The sequence below is a fragment of the Heptranchias perlo genome, chromosome 37, assembly GCF_035084215.1.
Source record: "Heptranchias perlo isolate sHepPer1 chromosome 37, sHepPer1.hap1, whole genome shotgun sequence".
Classification (NCBI taxonomy): Eukaryota; Metazoa; Chordata; class Chondrichthyes; order Hexanchiformes; family Hexanchidae; genus Heptranchias; species Heptranchias perlo.
In genome coordinates this window covers 2,038,661-2,059,743 of record NC_090361.1, presented here as the reverse complement: position 1 = coordinate 2,059,743, position 21,083 = coordinate 2,038,661, and the positions used below count along the sequence as shown (strand labels likewise).

Genomic DNA, 21,083 nt, shown 5'->3' with positions numbered 1-21,083 from the left:
CAGGAGCCCAATGTGGGAAGGCTCAGAACGCAGTGAGCTGGGCCTGGCTCAACAACAACAACTTTCATTTATACAGCACCTTTAGCGTAGTGAAACGTCCCAAGGCGCTTCACAGGAGCGATTATCAAACAAAATTTGACACCGAGCCACATAAGGAGATATTAGGGCAGGTTGGTCAAAGAGGTAGGTTTTAAGGAGTGTCTTAAAGGAGGAGAGAGATTAGGAGAGGTTTAGGACATGAATTCTAGAGCTTAGGGCCTAGGCAGCTGAACGCACGGCCACCAATAGCGGGGCGAAGGGATTGGGGGATGCACGAGGCCAGAATTGAGGGAGAGCAGAGTTCTCGGAGGGTTGTAGGACTGGGGGAGGTTACAGTTCGATTGTGTACTTGGAGAAATGCGGATACCATGCTGCACTTTTTACCAGAGGCCTGGATTTTTGGGCACAACCAGAAAATGTGAGAGATTGTCCCCTTCTCCCCACCACAGCCTCTCCAATATTCCATCAAGGCTTTGGGGTTCCATTTGTGCAGGCAGGAGGGGATATACTATATCCGAACATTGATCTTAACTTGCCCTTTTAATCTGTTGCAGGTGGAAACTGCATGTGATGGGCTCACTTCCCACTCATTGTTGGATTGGACTCAACTGAGATCACCTGGCAGGCTATCTTTGTGTCTTTGTAGCATCTAGGTACATTGGGTGTCCGGGTGACTCTGGCCTAGTTGACCAGGTAGGAAGTATCAGAGGTGTTCTGGGAGAGCTGACGATAGGGGATGCAATCGCTTTGTTTGCCGTGACCTGCGGCTGCTTGCTGTGCCAGGACTTGGCACTCTCACCCTGGTGGGGATGTCAAGGGCGTGTGATATGGATGATATAGTTGTAGGCTGCCTAAGGACTTGCCTACAGTGCACCATATTCACACGGTGATCTAAGTTAAAGGGTGTGTCTGAAGGAAAGGGAGAACTTGGAGTAGCACCACAGGGATGCTCTTGATTCAGCACTACCCAGGGCTGTTCTGGTGAGACACTGATTGTAGGTACTACTGTTTAGACTCTGGGATACTCAGTAATAAGAATTGCTTGATGTGTTTTCTCTGTTTGCTAAAGTAACCCGGTATTTATTTGCCTTTTTTTTTTACTGCAGTTGGGTACTATGTTGATTCCCTTTTCTGATCACCAGTCTGTCCCACTGTTCTATTTAACACACACTACAGCCTCTGGATCCCATAGCCCAGGAATGGTAAGAAAGAGGAAGATAAGAGAGAGAAAAGGCGATGAGAGAGGAGGATGAATGAATTCATACTCGGCTGTCCCTGGCAGCTTGTCACTTTTAACCTTGTACGCTGTTGCCTCAAAGCCACACGAGGCACGTGGACCTAGGACTTGTCCAATGTGAGCAGTGCTGACTTACCATAGTATCCCCATCGCTGTCCGTGACTATCCGAGACATGAGAGAAATATCAGTATTCATCTCTCAAATTAATCAAACTGCAAAAGCAAAGCACAAAGATTTATCACAGCATTTCATTTATAGTTTTTCACTACAAATTGCTCCTCTCTTTACCACTGACTGATGCTTTCTAGCGATCTCATTGGCTTTTTACAAAATTCATTCATGGGATGTGAGCATCTCCGGCAAGGCTGGCATTTATTGCCCATCCCTAGTTGCCCCTTGAGAAGGTGGTGGTGAGCCGCCTCCTTGAACCGCTGCAGTCCGTGTGGTGAAGGTTCTCTCACAGTGCTGTTAGGGAGGGAGTCCCAAGATTCTGACCCAGCGACGATGAAGGCTAATAATAGTCACATGAACTCTCAAATCTTAGTAACTCCTTTAAGCAAATTCATTGGCCAATAGTGATTACGTGACCATTCTCCATTTGTGTTACTTTCCAGTAATCTCATTGACTACAGCTAATCGTGACTTACCTGATTGTTCCTTGTAATATATAATATATTGGAGTTATATGATATAGTATGAAAAAGTTAAAACAAAAGTTAAATGCTCTATGGTGTATTATCGTACATTTTAAAATGATGAGATTATTTTTTATTGACTATGGGTATAAATTCAGCAGCATGGGAATTGGTCCTTTAGTGTTGTAAATCTATCTCTGACCTGTGCTCCCATCATGTGTGACTCCCCATTGAGAGCACTGAAATTTAGCTTATGGTGGTGTGTTAACAGATTACAGCAGGAGAGATGAGTAGCAAAATCAAGTATCTTACAAAATTGACCTGTTGGTTGTTGGGAGTCTTGAGAATTTGTACTGATGTAGTAGCATCTAATCCCTGGTGTATAAGACATCGCAGCCACAGCATTCGATTTTCCCAACAATCTAAGGAGCTTGTCCCTGCGGATCCTTCATGCATTATAGATTGAAAAAATGGCTTCCAAGACTGTCCAAAGGGTAGATGCAGCACATGGTTTGGCAATGGTCCATACAGACCAGGAAAGCCCCATCTTTGATCCCTGATCAGGGCTGAGTTAGCTTGTCTCAGTCACGGCAGTGGTGGGGCGCTACAATTATTCTCAATGTTCCCAGTCTGGGGTTCCCACTCCTGATTGATACAGTGACCTCTCAAAAAGATCACAAGATAAATATAGGGGAGGAAGGCTATTCAACCCATCTTAGTCAATCTAGAAAGATCCTATAATGCCCTCCCACCACCACTGCAGTATTCAATTGTTTCTTCATTGATTCCAGGGTTTTCTCCTCCACTATTAAATCTGGAAGTCTGTTCTATGTGTTGACTCTCTGTGTGAAGAAGAACTTCCTAAGTTTGTTTTTTGCTAGTTTGAACCTGTGCTGCCTTGTCCTGCCCTCACAATTTAGTTTGAAGTAATTTTCCAGATCTCTCTCTTCCCATATCATTTACATACCTCAAAAAGAGCATCACTCAGTCTCCTTCATTCAAGGCTTCTGCCGTCTGTCCTCAGGCCACTGACTCGATGGATCAGCCTCATGTCTCTTTAATCCACCTCCAATACTTGAATATCTCCCTTGTGTCTCAGTGAACAGAACTGGACACAGAACTTGATAGGTCTGACTACAGCCCTGTACAATTTCAGCAGGGTTTCCTCTGACTTTACTTTTTAGTTCAACGTCTTATTTGCATTGTGTTTAGTGTTGAATCTTTTACACTCCTAGATCTCTTTCAAACTCATCCGTAACTATTTCAATGCTATTCATGAAGTATGTATGTTGGCTGTTTGTGTCTTTCTGTGCAATACCTTATGTTTGTCTGTGTGTTAAGTGTTATATAATGTGGCACTGCCTACTTTCGTATTTTGTTCAACTGAGCTGTCTCCTCAAAATCAACTGCCTTTCCTAGTTTTGGTATCATTTTCAAACCTGACCAATTTGCAATGAGTTTCTGAATCTAAAGCATTGATGTAAAGTGGAAACAGTAGTGCTTCCATAACCAATCCTTGGAGGCATCCGACTCAGCACATCCTCCTCTCCCCCAACTTGACATAACTCCTCTGTTCTCTACCTGTTAGCCGAGTTCTTATCCATTTCCAACTCTTATTCTGGATTCCCACATCTTTGAGTTCAGCAAATAGTCTTTCATTAGGGACTTTGTCAAATGCTTTTTGGGAGCCTAAGAACACCACATTGTGGGGCTTTCCACTGTTCACTGGGATGTCAAGGAGGTTGGTCGGACAGGATATTTCCCTTCTGCATCCAAGTTGACTGATGTTTGTTAGGTTATTATTGTACAGATGTTCTTGAAGTTTACTCCTGATCATCAATTCCACTATATTACACCGTATTGAAGACTAGTTGGTCAGTGGTTGCTCGTATCTGCTTTGAAAATGGGCACCTCATTAGCCTGTTTCCAAACTGTTGGCCCGTTGCCAGTTTTCATTGACTTTTTTAAAAAAAAATTGTTCTTGGGGTGCGGGTGACGCTGGTAAGGTCACATTTACTGCCCATCTCTAGTTGCCCTGAGAAGGTGGCAGTGGCCTTCTCTTTGAACTACTGCAGTCTGTGTGCTGAAGTTATTCCCACAATGGTGTGAGATGGGGGGGTTCCAGGATTGTGACCCAGCAGCGATGAAGAAGTATGTCCAAGTTGGGTTGGTGTGGTACTTGGTCTGCATTCCCTCATAATGACCATCAATCCCTCACAAATACCCTGCCTTGCCATTAAGTCGTGCAAAAATCAAATCAATGTCAAATTAATAAGTGTTAAGTCACATTTAGTAATTGCTGTATGAATATAATCTAAATATAACGAATATTTACATTTACATTGTAGGTTCTAAATCAATTTAAAGTAAAATGTTCTTCTCTTTTCAAACTTAAATCATAGAATAGTTATGTAATTTTTGTTTAATGTTGTGTCTCACTTACCCGTACTAGCTTTGCACGGCAACCAGACTTCAAACCGTTTGATTAAACTCAAGCGCATTACGTCGCCGCTGACTGGTTTGTTACACATGAGCTTCCGTAACTGAGGGTGGCTGGGTTAAGCCCTGCCTGTCGGTCAACCAACCTTGGAGGCGGGAGTAAGGCAGCCCCGCCCACGCAACTGTGATTGGCGAGGCTGGGGGGGAGGTGCCCGTCAATCAAAGTGATGCCGCTTTGCTATTGAGCGCCGGGCTTGTCAATCAGGGGACTGCAGGTTAGGTTGCGGTTAGCGGTTGGCGGCGGGCGGCAGGCGGCAGGTGAGTGACAGGAGCTGCGGTCAGGGCGGGAGAGGCTCGGGGGCCGGGAGTAAATAACCCGGGCACCGCGGCCTGACTCAAACCACCGCTTTTAAACGGACATTTGCCGCTGGCCCACCGGCGGCCGTTGACCGTTGGTCGCCTCCGCAGAGCGAGACCACGTCACGTGTCTTAATCCTCTTAAAGGGGAAGTGTCATGAAAAAGTTTTGGGCCGTCAAGTCCAGTCACAGCTTCTGACCCCAAACACTAACCACGAACCTCTGGCCCTAACAACTAACCACTAATGCCTAATCCTAATCACTGCTCCTAAACCATTAACTCTTACCCACACCATCACTAAGCCCAACCCCGAGCCCCTAGAGAGCTAAGAGTCATCGTAAACTCAACAAAAACCCATGTGGAGCAACAATCAATAAATCCAATAAAATGTTCAACTACAGAGTCAAAGGAGTGCAGCACAAATCAGAGAAAGAGGTGATCAAATTGTACAGGGCTCTGGTCAGACTGCACCTTGAGAACAGTGTACGGTTCTGGTCACTGAGACACAAGGGAGGTGTTCGAGCACTGGAGGCAGTGCAGAGGGGTTTGTCACCCTAACTCCTAACCCTAAATCGCACGCTGTCAATAGCGCGGTGCAGGGCCGACTGCGGCCTCAATAATCGTTGTGACGTCGATGATGCAGGATGGCCGTGTTCCCAGTAGTCACTCCGATTATTTTTGTTGTTGTCCGGCGGGGAACAGAGTCACACCAGTGCCACGTGCAGCAGGCTCACTCCGCGCCAGATGCCTTCACCTAGAAATTACCGTTCGGCATCACAGCCAGGATATTTGGGGATGGGGGAGGCCACTTGGCCCATCTTAATTCATCCATCCAGAACAACCCCACACTCCCCCATTGCTGAATCTAACCGTTTATTAAAAGATTCCAAGGTTTTCAACTCCACCACATTGCCCAGGAACGCATGCCAAGTGTTGATCACTCTCTGTGTGATCAGAAGAATCTCCAGATGTCAGTACTACAGTTACCGATTACTAGTTTGAACCTTAATCTTCCCCATAATTTAATTTAAAGTGGTATTTCTCTCTATGATGAGCACTAGGATTGGAAAGGAGAAACAAGGTGCACAAAGGATTGGGATAGAAAGATAGCACTAGAGCAAGAAATAGCATGGTAGTAGATGGGAACAGACTAAGAGAGAGTACAAGAAAGTCTAAAATAGGTTTGCAGCGCATGTGTGTAAATGCTTGAAGCATGTTAAACAAGGGTGGAGAGCTTCAGGCGCAATTAGCCACATGGGAATATGATGTTGTGACGAGAATGGAGACCTGGCTCAAAAAAGGACAGGATTGGGTACTAAATATTCCTGGACACAAGGTGTTCAGGAAAGATAGGGGAGGGAAGAAATGAGGGTGGGGGGGTGGCTGTATTGATTAAGGAGAATATTGCAGTGTTGGAGAGAGAGAATGTCCTGGAGGGGAAAAGGACAGAATCTATTTGGTTAGAGTTCAGAAACAATAGAGGTGGCATTACACTACTGGGTGTATTCTACAGGCCACCAACTAGTGGGAAGGAGATGGAGGAGCAAATTTGCAAGGAAATTATAGAGGGGTGCAAAGGCCATAGAGTTGTGATAACGGGGGACTTCAACTATCCTAATATAGACTGGGATAATAATAATATAAGGGGCAAAGAGGGGGAGGAATTTTTGAAGTGTGTTCAGGAGAACTTTCTCAACCAGTACGTTTCCGGCCCAACGAGGATGGAGGCATTGCTGGATCTGGTTCTGGGAAACGAGGTGGGCCAAGTGGAGCAAGTATCAGTGGGGGAACGTTTAGGGAACAGCGATCATAGTATCATAAGGTTTAGAATAGCTATGGCAAAGGACATGGACCACTTTAAAGTAAAAATACTCAATTGGAGGAGGACCAATTTCAGTGGGATGAGAACAGATCTGGCCTGGGTAAATTGGAATCAAAGACTGGCAGGCAAAACTGTAGTTGAACAATGGGCAGCCTTTAAAGAGGAGATGGTTCGGGTACAGTCTAGGTACATTCCCACTAGGGAGAAAGTTAGGGCAACTAAAGCCAGAGCTCCCTGGATGACAAAAGAGATAGAGAGTAAGATGAAGCAGAAAAAAGGGGCCGATGACAGATGTCAGGTTGATAACACAATTGAGAACCAAGCTGAATATAGAAAGTTCAGAGGGGAAGTGAAAATGGAAATAAGAGGGGCAAAGAGAGAGTATGAGAATAGACTGGCGGCCAACATAAAAGGGAATCCAAAAGTCTTCTATAGGCATGTAAATAGTAAACGGGTAGGAAGAGGAGGGGTGGAGCTGATCAGGGACCAAAAAGGAGATCTACTCATGGAGGTAGAGGGCATGGCCGAGGTACTAAATGAGTACTTTGCATCTGTCTTTACCAAGGATGCTGCCAGAGTCTCAGTAAAGGAAGATATAGTTGAGATACTGGATGGGCTAAAAATTGATAAGGAGAGGTACTAGAAAGGCTAGCTGTACTTAAAGTAGATAAGTCACCCAGTCCAGATGGGATGCATCCTAGGTTGCTGAGGGAAGTAAGTGTGGAAATTGCGGAGGTACTGGCCATAATCTTCCAAACATCCTTAGCTATGGGGGTGGTGCCAGAGGACTGGAGAATTGCAAATGTTACACCAGCAACTACAGGCCAGTCAGTTTAACCTCGGTGGTGGGGAAACTTTTAGAAACGGTAATCCGGGACAAAATTAGCAGTCACTTGGACAAGTGTGGATTAATTAGGGAAAGCCAGCACGGATTTGTTAAAGGCAAATCGTATTTAACTAACTTGATAAGAGTTTTTTGAGAGGGTCGATGAGTGCAATGCGGTTGATGTGGTGTATATGGACTTTCAAAAGGCGTTTGATAAAGTGCCGCATGGTAGGCTTGTCATCAAGATTGAAGCCCATGGAATAAAGGGGGCAGTAGCAGCATGGATACAAAATTGGCTAAGTAACAGGTAGCAGAGACTAGTGGTGAACGGTTGTTTTTTGGACTGGAGGGAGGTGTACAGTGGTGTTCCCCAGGGGTCGGTACTAGGACCACTGCTTTTCTTGATATATATTAATGACTTGGGTGTACAGGGCACAATTTCAAAATTTGCAGATGACACAAAACTTGGAAGGGTAGTGAACAGTGAGGAGGATAGTGATAGACTTCAAGAGGATATAGACAGGCTGGTGGAATGGGTGGACACGTGGCAGATGAAATTTAACGCAGAAAAATGCGAAGTGATGCATTTCAGTAGGAAGAACGAGGAGAGGCAATATAAACTAGAGGGCACAACTCTAAAAGGGGTACAGGAACAGAGAGATCTGGGGGTATATGTGCACAAATCGTTGAAGGTGGCAGGGCAGGTTGAGAAAGCTGTTAAGAAAACATACGGGATCCTGGGCTTTATAAATAGAGGCATAGAGTACAAAAGCAAGGACGTTATGATGAACCTTTATAAAACACTGGTTCGACCCTAATTGGAGTATTGTGTCCCGTTCTGGGCACCGCACTTTAGGAAAGATATGAAGGCCTTAGAGAGGGTGCAGAATAGATTTACTAGAATGATTCCAGGGATGAGGGACTTTAGTTACGTGCATAGACTGGAGAAGCTGGGGTTGTTCTCCTTGGAACAGAAAAGATTGAGAGGAGATTTGCTAGAGGTATTTAAAATCATGAAGGGTCTGGACAGAATAGATAGAGAGAAACTGTTCCCATTGGCAGTAGGGTCAAGAACCAGAGGACATAGATTTAAGGTGCTTGGCAAAAGAACCAAAAGTGACACGAGGAAAAACTTTTTTACACAGCGAGTGGTTAGGATCTGGAATGCACTGCCCGAGGGGGTGGTGGAGGCAGATTCAATCATGGCTTTCAAAAGGGAACTGGATAAGTACTTGAAAGGAAAAATTGTGCAGGGCTACGGGGAAAGGGCAGGGGAGTGGGACTAGCCGGATTGCTCTTGCATAGAGCCAGCGCGGACTCAATGGGCTGAATGGCCTCCTTCCGTGCTGTAAACTTTCTATGGTTCTATGATCATATCTCGGCCTGCTCTCCAGGTTGAAGACCCCAAGCTCTCCCATTGTGCCCGATAACTTAGACCCTTGGTATCAGGGATGAAGATTGTGGCTCAGCTCTGCACTGTCTCCAGTGCTTGAATGATTCCCTTGTGCCTCATGTAATGCTTAGCCAGTCTTCCTCACCCTCCATCCCCAACAGTCAGTGTCAGCCTGGATTATGGGCTCAGGTCTCTGGGGTGGGGCTTGTACCCACAACCTTCTATTACTGAGCCATGACTGACACTTACATGAAAAATGGTACTCAAGATGGTTTTGAGTGAGATGACAAGGCACTATAAAAACAGACGCCTCCCTTATCAAGTTCTTCACTTGGGAGCTGTACCGGAGGGGGGTCAGTTGTGGGAACCGCTCCCCGGCAAGATTGGTGCCTTAGGAGGGAAGAAAACTGGGGTCAGGGAAATATGTTGTGTTGAATTATTTTTTCTTTCATTGCAACAAAAACAGAATCTGACGAGACTACAGAATGCCAACGGAAGGAGACCCCACTACCTTGGTCAAAACAGCCCATCTGATCATACTGTCCACCTCCTGGGGCATGCAGATATGGGTCTCGTTCCTATCCGGTAAGATTCGGGAGAGAGCCAACGTTATGGAGTTAATCGGGTCACAATTTTCAGAGATTGTGTTCTCAACCTTGCCATGACCAATTTAAGTTTTCCTTTCACAGATTAGAGCCCGACTGTTTTTCACATAAATTGCCAGTTTTTATCAAATTTTGCTGATGCTCATTCTTCAACAGGGTATTTTCTGTTTTAAAAAAAAAGCATAATTTTAATAATTATGGAATTAATATCCAGTTCCACCTCCCTCCCTCTTGAATCGGCTGTGAGTGATATACATGATATTGAGCACAATAGTTATTGACTCACGAGCAGCCTGGTGAACAGCTGGGAGGTGGGTGAATGTTCAGTTGGGGATCTGCTCAAACCACAATCCTGCAGAAAGGTGAGCCTGGCCGGGAAAGCTATAGTTTATCACAGTTTTTTTAAATCATACATTCATGGGTAGTTGCTAAATATAAGGTTTTATTTTATACAAGATGACGGATTTTGGAGAAAGACTTTAGAAGCTTGATGCAGAGTCTCCTACTGACCAGAACCTGCAACAACATTGTTACAAGCAACTGTTTACATGCAAGATTCCCATTCTAAATGTTTACACACACAGATTCAATATTGAATGTTGACATAAAAGCAGGACCAAAACTTGCACCATTCACAAAATTTTTAATGATGTACAGATTTTTATTTGGAGGTTGCTGATGGTTTTACCAGATTCCAGTGCCAAACTGTTACCTGCAGCTTCTTAATCTGTTCTTTTAGTGTTGTTTATTTTGAAAATGGTATCGGCTGTTACTGGATAAAAATTAGATGCCACTGAGTGATTGAACATTGGTTCGTGTCTGTGATTCCGCAACAACATTTAGATAAGCATAATTTAATAGAACAAAGTCAGCATGGCTTTATGAAGAGGAAGTCATGTCTGACAAATTTGCTTGAGTTCTTTGAGGACATAACGTACAGGGTGGATAAAGGGGAACCAGTGGACGTAGTGTATTTAGACTTCCAGAAGGCATTCGACAAGGTGCCACATAAAAGATTATTGCTTAAGATAAAAAATCACGGGATTGGGGGTAATATTCTGGCATGGGTGGAGGATTGGTTATCTAACAGGAAGCAGAGAGTTGGAATAAATGGTACATTCTCGGACTGGCAACCAGTAGCCAGTGGTGTTCCACAGGGGTCGGTGCTGGGTCCCCAACTTTTTACAATCTATATTAACGATTTGGAGGAGGGGACCGAGTGCAACATAGCAAAATTTGCAGATGATACAAAGATGGGAGGGAAAGTAGAGAGTGAGGAGGACATAAAAAACCTACAAGGGGATATAGACAGGCTGGGTGAGTGGGCGGAGATTTGGCAGATGCAATATAATATTGGAAAATGTGAGGTTATGCACTTTGGCAGGACAAATCAGAGAGCAAGTTATTATCTTAATGGCGAGAAACTGGAAAGTACTGCAGTACAAAGGGATCTGGGGGTCGTAGTGCAAGAAAATCAAAAAGTTAGTATGCAGGTGCAGCAGGTGATCAAGAAGGCCAACGGAATGTTGGCTTTTATTGCTAGGGGGATAGAATATAAAAACAGGGAGGTATTGCTGCAGTTATATAAGGTATTGGTGAGACCGCACCTGGAATACTGCATACAGTTTTGGTGTCCACACTTAAGAAAAGACATACTTGCTCTCGAGGCAGTACAAAGAAGGTTCACTCGGTTAATCCCGGGGATGAGGGGGTGGACATATGAGGAGAGGTTGAGTAGATTGGGACTCTACTCATTGGAGTTCAGAAGAATGAGAGGCGATCTTATTGAAACATATAAGATTGTGAAGGGGCTTGATCGGGTGGATGCGGTAAGGATGTTCCCAAAGATGGGTGAAACTAGAACGAGGGGGCATAATCTTAGAATAAGGGGCTGCTCTTTCAAAACTGAGATGAGGAGAAACTTCTTCACTCAGAGGGTAGTAGGTCTGTGGAATTTGCTGCCCCAGGAAGCTGTGGAAGCTACATCATTAAATAAATTTAAAACAGAAATAGACAGTTTCCTAGAAGTAAAGGGAATTAGGGGTTATGGGGAGCGGGCAGGAAATTGGACATGAAGCTGAGTTCGGATCGGTCAAGGCCCTGTGGGTGGCGGAGAGGGCCCAGGGGCTGAGTGGCCGGGTCCTGCTCCTACTTCTTGTGTTCTTTAGATTTGTGGTTGGGATCAGATCAGCCATGATCTTATTGAATGGCGGAGCAGGCTCGAGGGGCCGATTGGCCTACTCCTGCTCCTATTTTTTATGTTCTTATGTAACCCTGAGTTCCTGAGTTGGTTTGAGCAGGTGGCAAGTGGAGGCCAGTCACTTCTTAACAGGACAGGAAATGGAATCAGAGAGAGATTCACAAGGTGATCACAGAGGAGCAAGGCCATTCGGCCCATCTTAATTCATCCATCCAGAAAGATACTCCACTTCTCCATCCCCGACATTGTAGCATCCAATTGTTACTTAAACAATTCTGGATTTCTCCTCCGCCACTCTATTTGGCAGTCTGTTCCAAGTGTTGATCACTCTTTGTGTGAAGAACAATTTTTTGATATCAATTCTAAATTTACCTTTTACGAGTTTGAACCTGTGTAACTTTGTCCACGAGTTAACATAATAATTTAAAGGTTTTTAAAACTGTTCTTTCTCCTCAGGTTTTGTTCTGATTAACAGCGTTAGCAGGCATACGTTCAGCTTAGTTCAAAGCAAGCTGTTTCCATACTATTTCTACTCTGTCCTGGGAGGCTCATTCCTCAATCTGGCTCTTTATGCCATGTATCACCCACACGAGTTACTCAGCAATGATGAAACCATACAGGTAACTCAGAGACAACGCACAGGTAATATAGAGACAATGCACAGGTAACTCAGAGACAATGCACAGGTAACTCAGAGACAACGCACAGGTAATATAGAGACAACACACAGGTAACTCAGAGACAACATACAGATAATATAGAGACAACGCACAGGTAACTCAGAGACAACGTACAGGTAACTCAGAGACAACGTACAGGTAACTTAGAGACAACGTATTGGTAACTCAGAGACAACGCACAGGTAACTCAGAGACAACATACAGATAATATAGAGACAATGCACAGGTAACTCAGAGACAACGTACAGGTAACTTAGAGACAACGTACATGTAACTTAGAGACAACATACATATAATATAGAGACAATGCACAGGTAACTCAGAGACAACATATAGGTAACTTAGATCAATAAGCTTAGACATTATACAATAACTTAGAAATAACATACAGTAACTTAAAAAGACAACTACTTTTGTTTTTCCAATTTTCCCTCCTGCTCTTCTGAAGGCTCGCGCTTGCACTTTTGCTGCAGTGAGATTCCATGGGCACCGCCTGCTAGCTCACCCGTCTGACCTTTATGTGAACCCAGACAGTGATTGCTGGTTGGTTATGCACCACAACTGACACGACCCTCCTTTCTTGTCCTTGCTCGCTTTCCAGCAGGAGTCACTGGAAAGCGAACAGGAATGGGATTCCCAGATGATTTGCCCATTCCCCCCACTTTTCCCTAGCCCAGGAATATTGAGGTCAGTTGTAATGTCCTCTCCCACCACCCCAGATGAGATCAGCTAACTTAACACAGAGAGGGGAGCGGGTGCATTTTCTGCAGTTCACTAACTTTAACGATTAAGTGAACCCAAGTACAAAGTGGATTTCCTGACCGCTTAAACTAATGTGGAAAAGAAGTCTGTGGAAAAGAGGTGGAGAGTTGGAACTCCAATGCAGGATGCCATCTTGCGGTGGGAGGTGATTTAGTGTCCTTATACTGCTGACTTCCTAATCTCGGCAGGTTGCTATGGAGAGATGCCTCACTTCTGCTTTGCACCTCCCATGACGGCAGGAAAATTGGAGGTACAGGCAGCTGTCACTGACCCCTCGTGGCTGCTGAAAAGCAGCACTGGTGGACTCGTGGGGCAGGGGTCCATGCTTTCCTCTGTGGGAGACAAGTGGCCCAGGGAGAATGATTTCTCCCTGGGCCACTTGTCTCCCGCAGAGAAATGAGTTCGAGAGGAATTTAATTAATCTTACTCCCACCCATTCCTGTTTCTTGCAGATCACATCGTTCTTTGTCTGTGTGATCTTCTCCGGGCTCAATGCCCAGTGGTTCGGTCACACCACGTCAGAGATTGTGTTGAAGATGCAAAATATCGAGAAGGAGCACCAGTTGGGCCAGGAGGTGGGGTTTGGGACCAAAAGAGAGGCTTACCAGAAGCTGAAGAAGAAGGACCCTAAGTACCAGAAGCTAAGCCGTCGCTTTGTGATCTACCATTCCATCACCATGATGTGTAACCTCATCTGTGTTTTCTGTAATGGGCTAAATCTGTTCTACACCGCAACCAATCTGAAGACTTTCTAGAAAATCTCTCTTGCCTTCCTCCGCTTCCGCCTAAATATTTCTTTAGGGATTTTGTGATGCTCTGGTAATCTTAACTCTGTGCGTTATCTCCATTTTGATCATCGTGTTCTATAATTTGCCAATCATTCTCCATCAACAGGGAACACCCCAATTTTTGAAAGTTTCGTGCTGTGTGGAGCAGTGTGCTAGCCCTGTGGCCTAGGCCAAACCAAAGGGGTGCAAGTCTTCTGCCTCTGTTGTAAGGGCGCTACGGGAGATGAGGATGGGGGTTTCCAGCTCCTTGCACAGCCCAAGACCCTGGTTGATATATTAATTTGTCAACCACACTTTTGTTTTATGAAATGGTAATGTATTCTACTCTCGCTGCTGCCTGCTCTTGGGAACGTTAACTTTTGTTATGGAGTTCCAATTTTCTATTTGTGTGAAGTGCGACTGGTTTCACCAGCTCTGCTTCTGCCCAGGGTCTGACAGAGATCAGCGCTGGGTGGCACTATAAACAGGCGGGTATCGCGCCACTGTCCTGAAAGCAGCCCTGGGATCTAGAGGCGCCTTAAAGGAAGTGAACAAGGGCGGTGAGTGCAGGAAATGGAAAGGTCACGCTGGTATGGGCCACACTTCACTGAAGTTGGAGTTAATGGACGTTATTGGAGCAAAGTATAGGGAGCTTTACTCTGAATCTGCGTTGTGCTATACCATCCCTGGGACCACTTGATGCTGATACAGGGCTGCAAAAGCTAAACAAAAATACTATTCCCAGGCACTGATAGTCCTAACTTTATAAGCACAAAATAGAAGTTAGTTTGCAGCCACATGGTGTTGGGTTGGATAAAGGATAGTGTAACTTTACTAGATTCTTTTCTGAACAAGTTCTGCAACAGATCATTTTCCAGGTGAGTTTGCCTATTTTGATTAGACCAATAAGGGTGTCACAGGGTTGCCCCTGTGTCACTAACCAGCGAAACAAGTGCCCCTCAATGAGGAGTCACCACTAATATAATAATCTGAGCATGAGGTCCAATCAAACCCAAAGAAGCTAAATCATAATATTATTCTCCATATCAATTAAACAAGTGTATGTCCTGCGGTGCCTACCAGTCGCGGAAGGCCATTGAGAGTACCGGTGGGCACAGCATGTTCCCTCTTTAGGAGCACCTGGGCACAGATAAGATCATGGCAGAGAGGCAGGCAGCCAGAGCGATACCCTCCCTCGCCGCTCCCACTCATCCTGGATCTGTGAATTCCAGGTGAGCGTGTGATGTCTGGTTTGTGACTTTCTGTTTCGAGTTGTAAACGGTAATAAATCCTCAACCTGAGCCTGTGGCACTCGTAGTACGGACCAGAGACCTTTCCCCCTTCCCCCCCGCACCATGTGTCCCAGAGATGTTGCTGGAGCTGGGATTCGGGGGTGGGGGGAAGGGTAGAGAGAAACATTGTTTTTTTAAAATATAAGCTGTCCTGCTAGCTCACAGTCTCTGTCTCTGAGCCGTGTGGAGCAGAAAGATCCCATGTTCCAACCATGGGCTGTGCAGACGTTGCTGATGGCCAAGGTAACAGTCGGAGTACAATTAACCTCAAGTGGCTAGAGGGGGAAAACCAGCCGTTGTTCCCACTCTTGATCCAGTGACCCCTGCTGGAAAGTGCATGTGAACTTTGGGTGATGACTGAATGGGATCAGCTGTGATGCTGTCCACACCAGTCTATTGATACTCACTGCCTGGGGCACCGCAGAAGAATGGCCACTGGGGCAAAGTACTATAGGATAGGGAGCCCAGGTCTTCAGCAGGGTAGAGGAGAAAATCGTAGAGGACAGAAAGAAAATTGGAGTCACCTTCTGATGGTTCTGTGCGAGTGAGGAGGCCCTTGGGCGAGTGACTGCTCGGTATTGTGGCCTTCCATAGTAGGTTGGCAGAACCTCTAATTCTTCATCTCCATATCAAGTCAAGAATGGTACCTCACTGAACCTGTACAGCTTTAACAGAGACTACGAGCAATGTGCCTTAGATCCGACTTAGGACCCCGTGAATGGTGATGTTGATTTTTGCAGTTGCAAGTGGAAAGTGGATGTTCTAAGTGTGAACTGCCTGCCTGAAGCCAGCCAAGAAGTGACTAGAAAGAGGTTGTAAGGCTAATCTGTTTGAATACTGCACCCCTCGCATTACAGGAAATGTTTCGACCTGCAAAGTCTCAGTGACAGTCATTCACTTTTGTTAAAATGTTCTTACCTTTTCCTGTCAAAAAAACTGTAAGCATTCCATGTAACTTTTCTTATAATATCATGCTCTTCCCACTGGTGTAATCTTAGTAATTATGCATTAAATGTAACATTTTAAGAAGCTTGAAGGCATTGCATTTTGCGAAAGGACTTTTTGTTTAGCTCACTTACAGCTGCAGTAACCCCAGTCGCCCGCAGACGGTGCTATCGAGACCTGCGGTCAACAGAAAGCCTTTCACAAATTGTCTCTGTTTCACAAACACTGGTTAAGTTAGGAATTAGCTACCGATGGGTTTAGGCAGAGAGTGGCTGAGGCAAAAAATCCCTGGTGTGAGCCGGGGGATTGGTGCGGGTTTTACTGATCTCGGTGCCTTAGCGCGGGGAGATAGACCAAAGTTCCTGCTGTTTGTCCATACTTTTCAAAATGTATATGTGGGGGTATCGCGTGAGGGTGGGGTTGGGTGAGGATGGGGTTGGGTTGGGTGAGGGTGGGGTTGGGTGAGGGTGGGATTGGGTGAGGGTGGGGTTGGGTGAGGGTGGGATTGGGTGAGGGTGGGATTGGGTGAGGGTGGGGTTGGGTGAGGGTTGGGTTGGGTGAGGGTGGGGTTGGGCTGGTTGAGGGTGGGGTTGGGTGAGGGTGGGGTTGGGTGAGGGTGGGATTGGGCTGGGTGAGGGTGGGGTTGGGCTGGGTGAGGGTGGGATTGGGTGAGGGTGGGGTTGGGCTGGGTGAGGGTGGGGTTGGGCTGGGTGAGGGTGGGATTGGGTGAGGGTGGGATTGGGTGAGGGTGGGATTGGGTGAGGGTGGGGTTGGGTGAGGGTGGGGTTGGGTGAGGGTGGGGTTGGGCTGGGTTGGGTTGGGTGAAGGTGGGGTGGGGTGAGGGTGGGGTTGGGTGAGGGTGGGGTTGGGTGAGGGTGGGGTTGGGTGAGGGTGGGGTTGGGTGAGGGTGGGGTGGGTGAGGGTTGGGTGAGGGTGGGGTTGGGTGAGGGTGGGGTGGGTGAGGGTGGGGTTGGGTGAGGGTGAGGTTGGGTGAGGGTGGGATTGGGTGAGGGTGGGATTGGGTGAGGGTGGGATTGGGTGAGGGTGGGGTTGGGCTGGGTGAGGGTGGGGTTGGGTTGGGTTGGGTGAAGGTGGGGTGGGGTGAGGGTTGGGTTGGGTGAGGGTGGGGTTGGGTGAGGGTGGGGTTGGGTGAGGGTGGGGTTGGGTGAGGGTGGGGTTGGGTGAGGGTGGGGTGGGTGAGGGTGGGGTTGGGTGAGGGTGAGGTTGGGTGAGGGTGGGTTGGGGTGAGGGTTGGGTTGGGTGAGGGTGGGGCTGGGTGAGGGTGGGGATGGGTGAGGGTGGGGATGGGGATGGAGTTGGACTCAGCTGTGAAGCCTACAGGTTGAATAGCCTACCAACACTCGCTGGCTAAGCTCACACATGAAGTATGGTCATTTGGGTGAAGTAAGAGGGTGCTGACATGTGTGGAACTACCCCAGCAGTCCAGTATATGGGCTTTGTTCTATTTTGTCCTGTGGTTTCGTGGTTATGTTACTAATTAGAGTACACTACCTCACAAGGTGGAGAAAAATCCATATACTGTGTGTCTCAGTCAGTCAGTTGGTCTCCTGCATCTCAGGGAACTGTGTGTGTGTGTGAATCAGTCAGGATGCCTCTTGCAGGTTTCAGTTAGCGAGCTGTGTGTGAGTGAGTGCATGAGTCAGTAAACCTCCCCCATGTACCAGTCATTCAGCAAGTTTCTGTGTGTGATCAGAGTTTTTAACATTGGACAAACCCTAGGTGTAAGATTTTTAGGCACGTGCTATTAATCTGAGGTAGCTTTTCATCACCCCTCCTAGTATCTCCTTTGTCTTGGTGTCTATTTTTGTCTGATTACACCTCTCTGAAACACCTTGGGACGATTTTTCTACATTAAAGGGACTGTATAAATGCAAGTTGTTATATGCACTCACACCTAGAACGTAATCCTGGCTAAAAGTAGGAAGCTGCCTCAGTCATACCAACTGTATTTCTCTCGTCTAGTAATCCAGAGGCCTGGGCTAATATTCCAGAGAACCCTTTTGAAACTGTCATCAGCCCATTCCTCAAAAAATCCACCCTCAACCCCTCTGACCTTGTAAACTACCGCCCCATCTCCAACCTTCCTTTCTTCTCCAAAGTCCTTGAATATGTTGTTGCTTCCCAAATCTATGCCCATCTTTCTCACAACTCCTTGTTTGAATATTTCCAATCAAGTTTCCACCCCTGGAACAGCACTGAAATAGCCCTGACCAATGTCACAAATGACATCCTTTGACATGGTTGACCTCCAACAACCTCTCCCACATTGTCCAGCTTAGTTGGACTACCCTCGCTTGGTTTCACTCTTACCTATCTGATTGTAGCCAAAACATCTCCAGTAATGTCTTGTGATTCTGCCCCTGCACCGTTACATCCAGCTTCCTGCAAGGATCTATCCTTGGTCCTCTCCTCTTCCTCATCTACATGCTGTCCCTTGGTGATATCATCTGCAGACGTGGTCAGCATACATGTAGAACCTGACAACACCCAGCTCTACCTCTCCACAACTCCACTGCCTTTGTTTTGTCAGGCTGCTTGTCTGACTTCAGTTTTGGATGAGCGACAATATCTTTCAGCTAAACAGTGGGAAGACCAAAGTCGTCATCTTTCGCCCCGCCACAAACTTTGAACACATGCCAGCGATTCCATCTCCCTCCCCAGCCACTGTCTCTGACTGTTTTCAATGTCAGTGACTTATTTGACTCTGAGCTGAGCTCCTGACCCCATATCCTCTCCATCACAAAGACCATCTACTTCACAACATTGTCCACCTCTGCACCTACTTTAACCCACCTGCTGAAACCTTCATCCATGCTTTTGTCACCTCCAGACTCGATTGTTCCAATGCTCTCCTGCCGGCAGCCCATCATCTACCTTCTGTAATCTCCAGCCCATCAAAAACTCTGCTGCCCATATCCAATCCTGTACCAAGTCCCACTCACCCATCACTCCTGTTCTTGTTGACCTACATTGATTTCCAGTCCCCAAATGCCTCCAATTTAAAATTCTTATTTTCATGTTTAAATCCCTTCCTGGCCTTGTCCCTTCCTATCTTTGTAACCTCCAGCCCTACAACTTCCCCCACCCCCCCCAACTCTCTATTCCTCCAACACTGGTCTCTCGTGCATCCCCACCCCCTCCCTTTGCTCCGCCATTGTCAGCCGTGCCTTCAGGCGCCTAGGCTTCATGCCCTAAAATTCCATTCCTAAACCAACCACCTCTCCACTCTTCTCCCCTTCTTTGACTCTCCTTAAAACCTACCTCCTTAACCAAGCTTTTGTTCACCCTCCTAATTGCTCCTTCTTTGGCTCCGTGTCCATTTTTTTATGCCTCTGAAGCACCTTGGGACTTTTTTTTTCCATTTTAAAGGTGCTATATAAATGCAAGTTGTTATTGAGACTGACGCATGGAAGAGCTTCACTGTCCCATCTAGTTTGAACTTGATTATGAACACGAATAGCTGAAATGAGATGGCATCGTTATGTCAAAGGAACTTGGCCTCTTTCATTTGAAACTTCCATCACATCCTTCCCCATCCTGTCCTAGAAGTAAACCTGCCTGCTGCAACAGAAATCTTAAGGATCTTTTCTAAAGGAACCAACAGATCAAACATTATTTGACGATTCATCAACTCTCAGCAAGATGGTCTGAAGCTTTGGTTTGTAGTCCGTGAGGTGAGCGCAGTGTAAAAGGAGAGTCCGAGAGCGGGAGGAGAGTCCGAGAGATGAGCACATTGTAAAAGGAGAGTCCGAGAGCGGGAGGAGAGTCCGAGAGATGAGCGCAGTGTAAAAGGAGAGTCCCGAGAGCGAGAGAAGAATCCGAGAGCGGGAGGAGAGTCCGAGAGGTGAGTGCGGTGTAAATGGAGAGTCCGAGAGCGGGAGGAGAGTCCGAGAGGTGAACGCAGTGTAAATCTAAGGCAAGTCATGGCAGCAGAGCTCGCACCCGTGATATGCTCCTCCTGCACTATGTGGGAAGTTATGGACACTACAGGTGTCCCTGACGACCATGTGTGCAGGAAGTGTGTCCAGCTGCAGCTACTGGCTAACCGCATTTCGGAGCTGGAGCTGCGGGTGGATTCACTGTGGAGCATCCGAGATACTGAGATTATCGTGGATAGCACGTTCAGTGAGGTGGTCTCACCACAGGTAAAGATTATGCAGGCAGAAAGGAAATGGGTGACCGCCAGGCAGAGTAAAAGGACTAGGCAGGTAGAGCAGGAGTCCCCTGGGGCCATCTCCCTCTCAAACAGATATACTGCTTTGGATACTGTTGGGGGAGATGGCTTATCAGGGGAAAGCAGCAAGAGCCAAGTTTGTGACACCACGGGTGTTTGCTGCACAGGAGGGGAGGAATAAGAGTGGCAGGGCTATATTGATAGGGGATTCAATTGTAAGGGCGTTTCTGCAGTCTCAAACGTGACTCCAGGATGGTATGTTGCCTCCCTGGTGCTAGGGTCAAGGATGTCACGGAGCGGCTGCAGGGCATTCTGGAGGGGGAGGGTGAACAGCCAGTAGTCGTGGTCCATATCGGTACCAACGACATAGGTTAAAAAAAGGAATGAGGTCCTGCAAGGTGAATTTAAGAAGTTAGGAGATAAATTAAAAAGCAGGACCTCAAAGGTAGTGATCTCAGGATTACTACCAGTGCCACGTGCTAGTGAGGATAGGAACAGGAGAATAGACCAGATGAATGCGTGGCTGCAGGGATGGTGTAGGAGGGAGGGATTTAGATTCCTGGGACATTGGGACCGGTTCTGGGGAAGGTGGGACCTGTACAAGCGGGACGGGTTACACCTGAGCAGGACCGGGACCAATGTCCTCGCGGGGGTGTTTGCTAGTGCTGTTGGGGAAGGTTTAAACTAGAATGGCAGGGGGATGGGAACCTGAGCAGGGAGACAGAGGAGGGGGAAACAAGGATAGAAACAAAAGACAGAAAGGGAAGAAGCAATAGTGGAAGGCAGAGAAAACAAGGGCAAAAAACAAATAGGGCCATAGCGCAAAATAAAACTAAGATGACTAGCAATCTTAAAAAGACAAGTCTAAAGGCATTGTGTCTTAATGC

General features: G+C 46.6%; 2 protein-coding genes across 8 annotated transcripts in view; one reads left to right on the top strand and one right to left on the bottom strand.

Moving 5' to 3' along the window:
• The window catches only part of LOC137304372 (coiled-coil domain-containing protein 159-like), a 39,473-nt gene that overhangs the window by 13,797 nt on the left and 4,593 nt on the right, over window positions 1-21,083 (bottom strand). For 4 of the 7 annotated variants that reach the window (XM_067972941.1, XM_067972945.1, XM_067972944.1 and 1 more), the window contains exons 1-2: window positions 4,356-4,788; window positions 1,413-1,489 (exon numbers count right to left, since the gene is read on the bottom strand). In XM_067972941.1, the coding sequence (XP_067829042.1) occupies window positions 1,413-1,472 (60 nt within the window). In that variant the 5' untranslated portion in view covers window positions 1,473-1,489; window positions 4,356-4,788. Of the gene's footprint in view, window positions 1-1,412; window positions 1,490-4,355; window positions 4,789-21,083 lie in introns of those variants that run through there. The other 3 variants (XM_067972947.1, XM_067972943.1, XM_067972942.1) reach the window with 3 other exon arrangements.
• LOC137304376 (transmembrane protein 205-like) lies at window positions 4,573-16,092 on the top strand. The gene is made up of 4 exons (XM_067972951.1): window positions 4,573-4,669; window positions 9,217-9,335; window positions 12,012-12,175; window positions 13,450-16,092. The coding sequence occupies exons 2-4, from the start codon at window positions 9,236-9,238 to the stop codon at window positions 13,750-13,752; spliced, it is 567 nt and encodes a 188-aa protein (XP_067829052.1). The 5' UTR covers window positions 4,573-4,669; window positions 9,217-9,235; the 3' UTR covers window positions 13,753-16,092.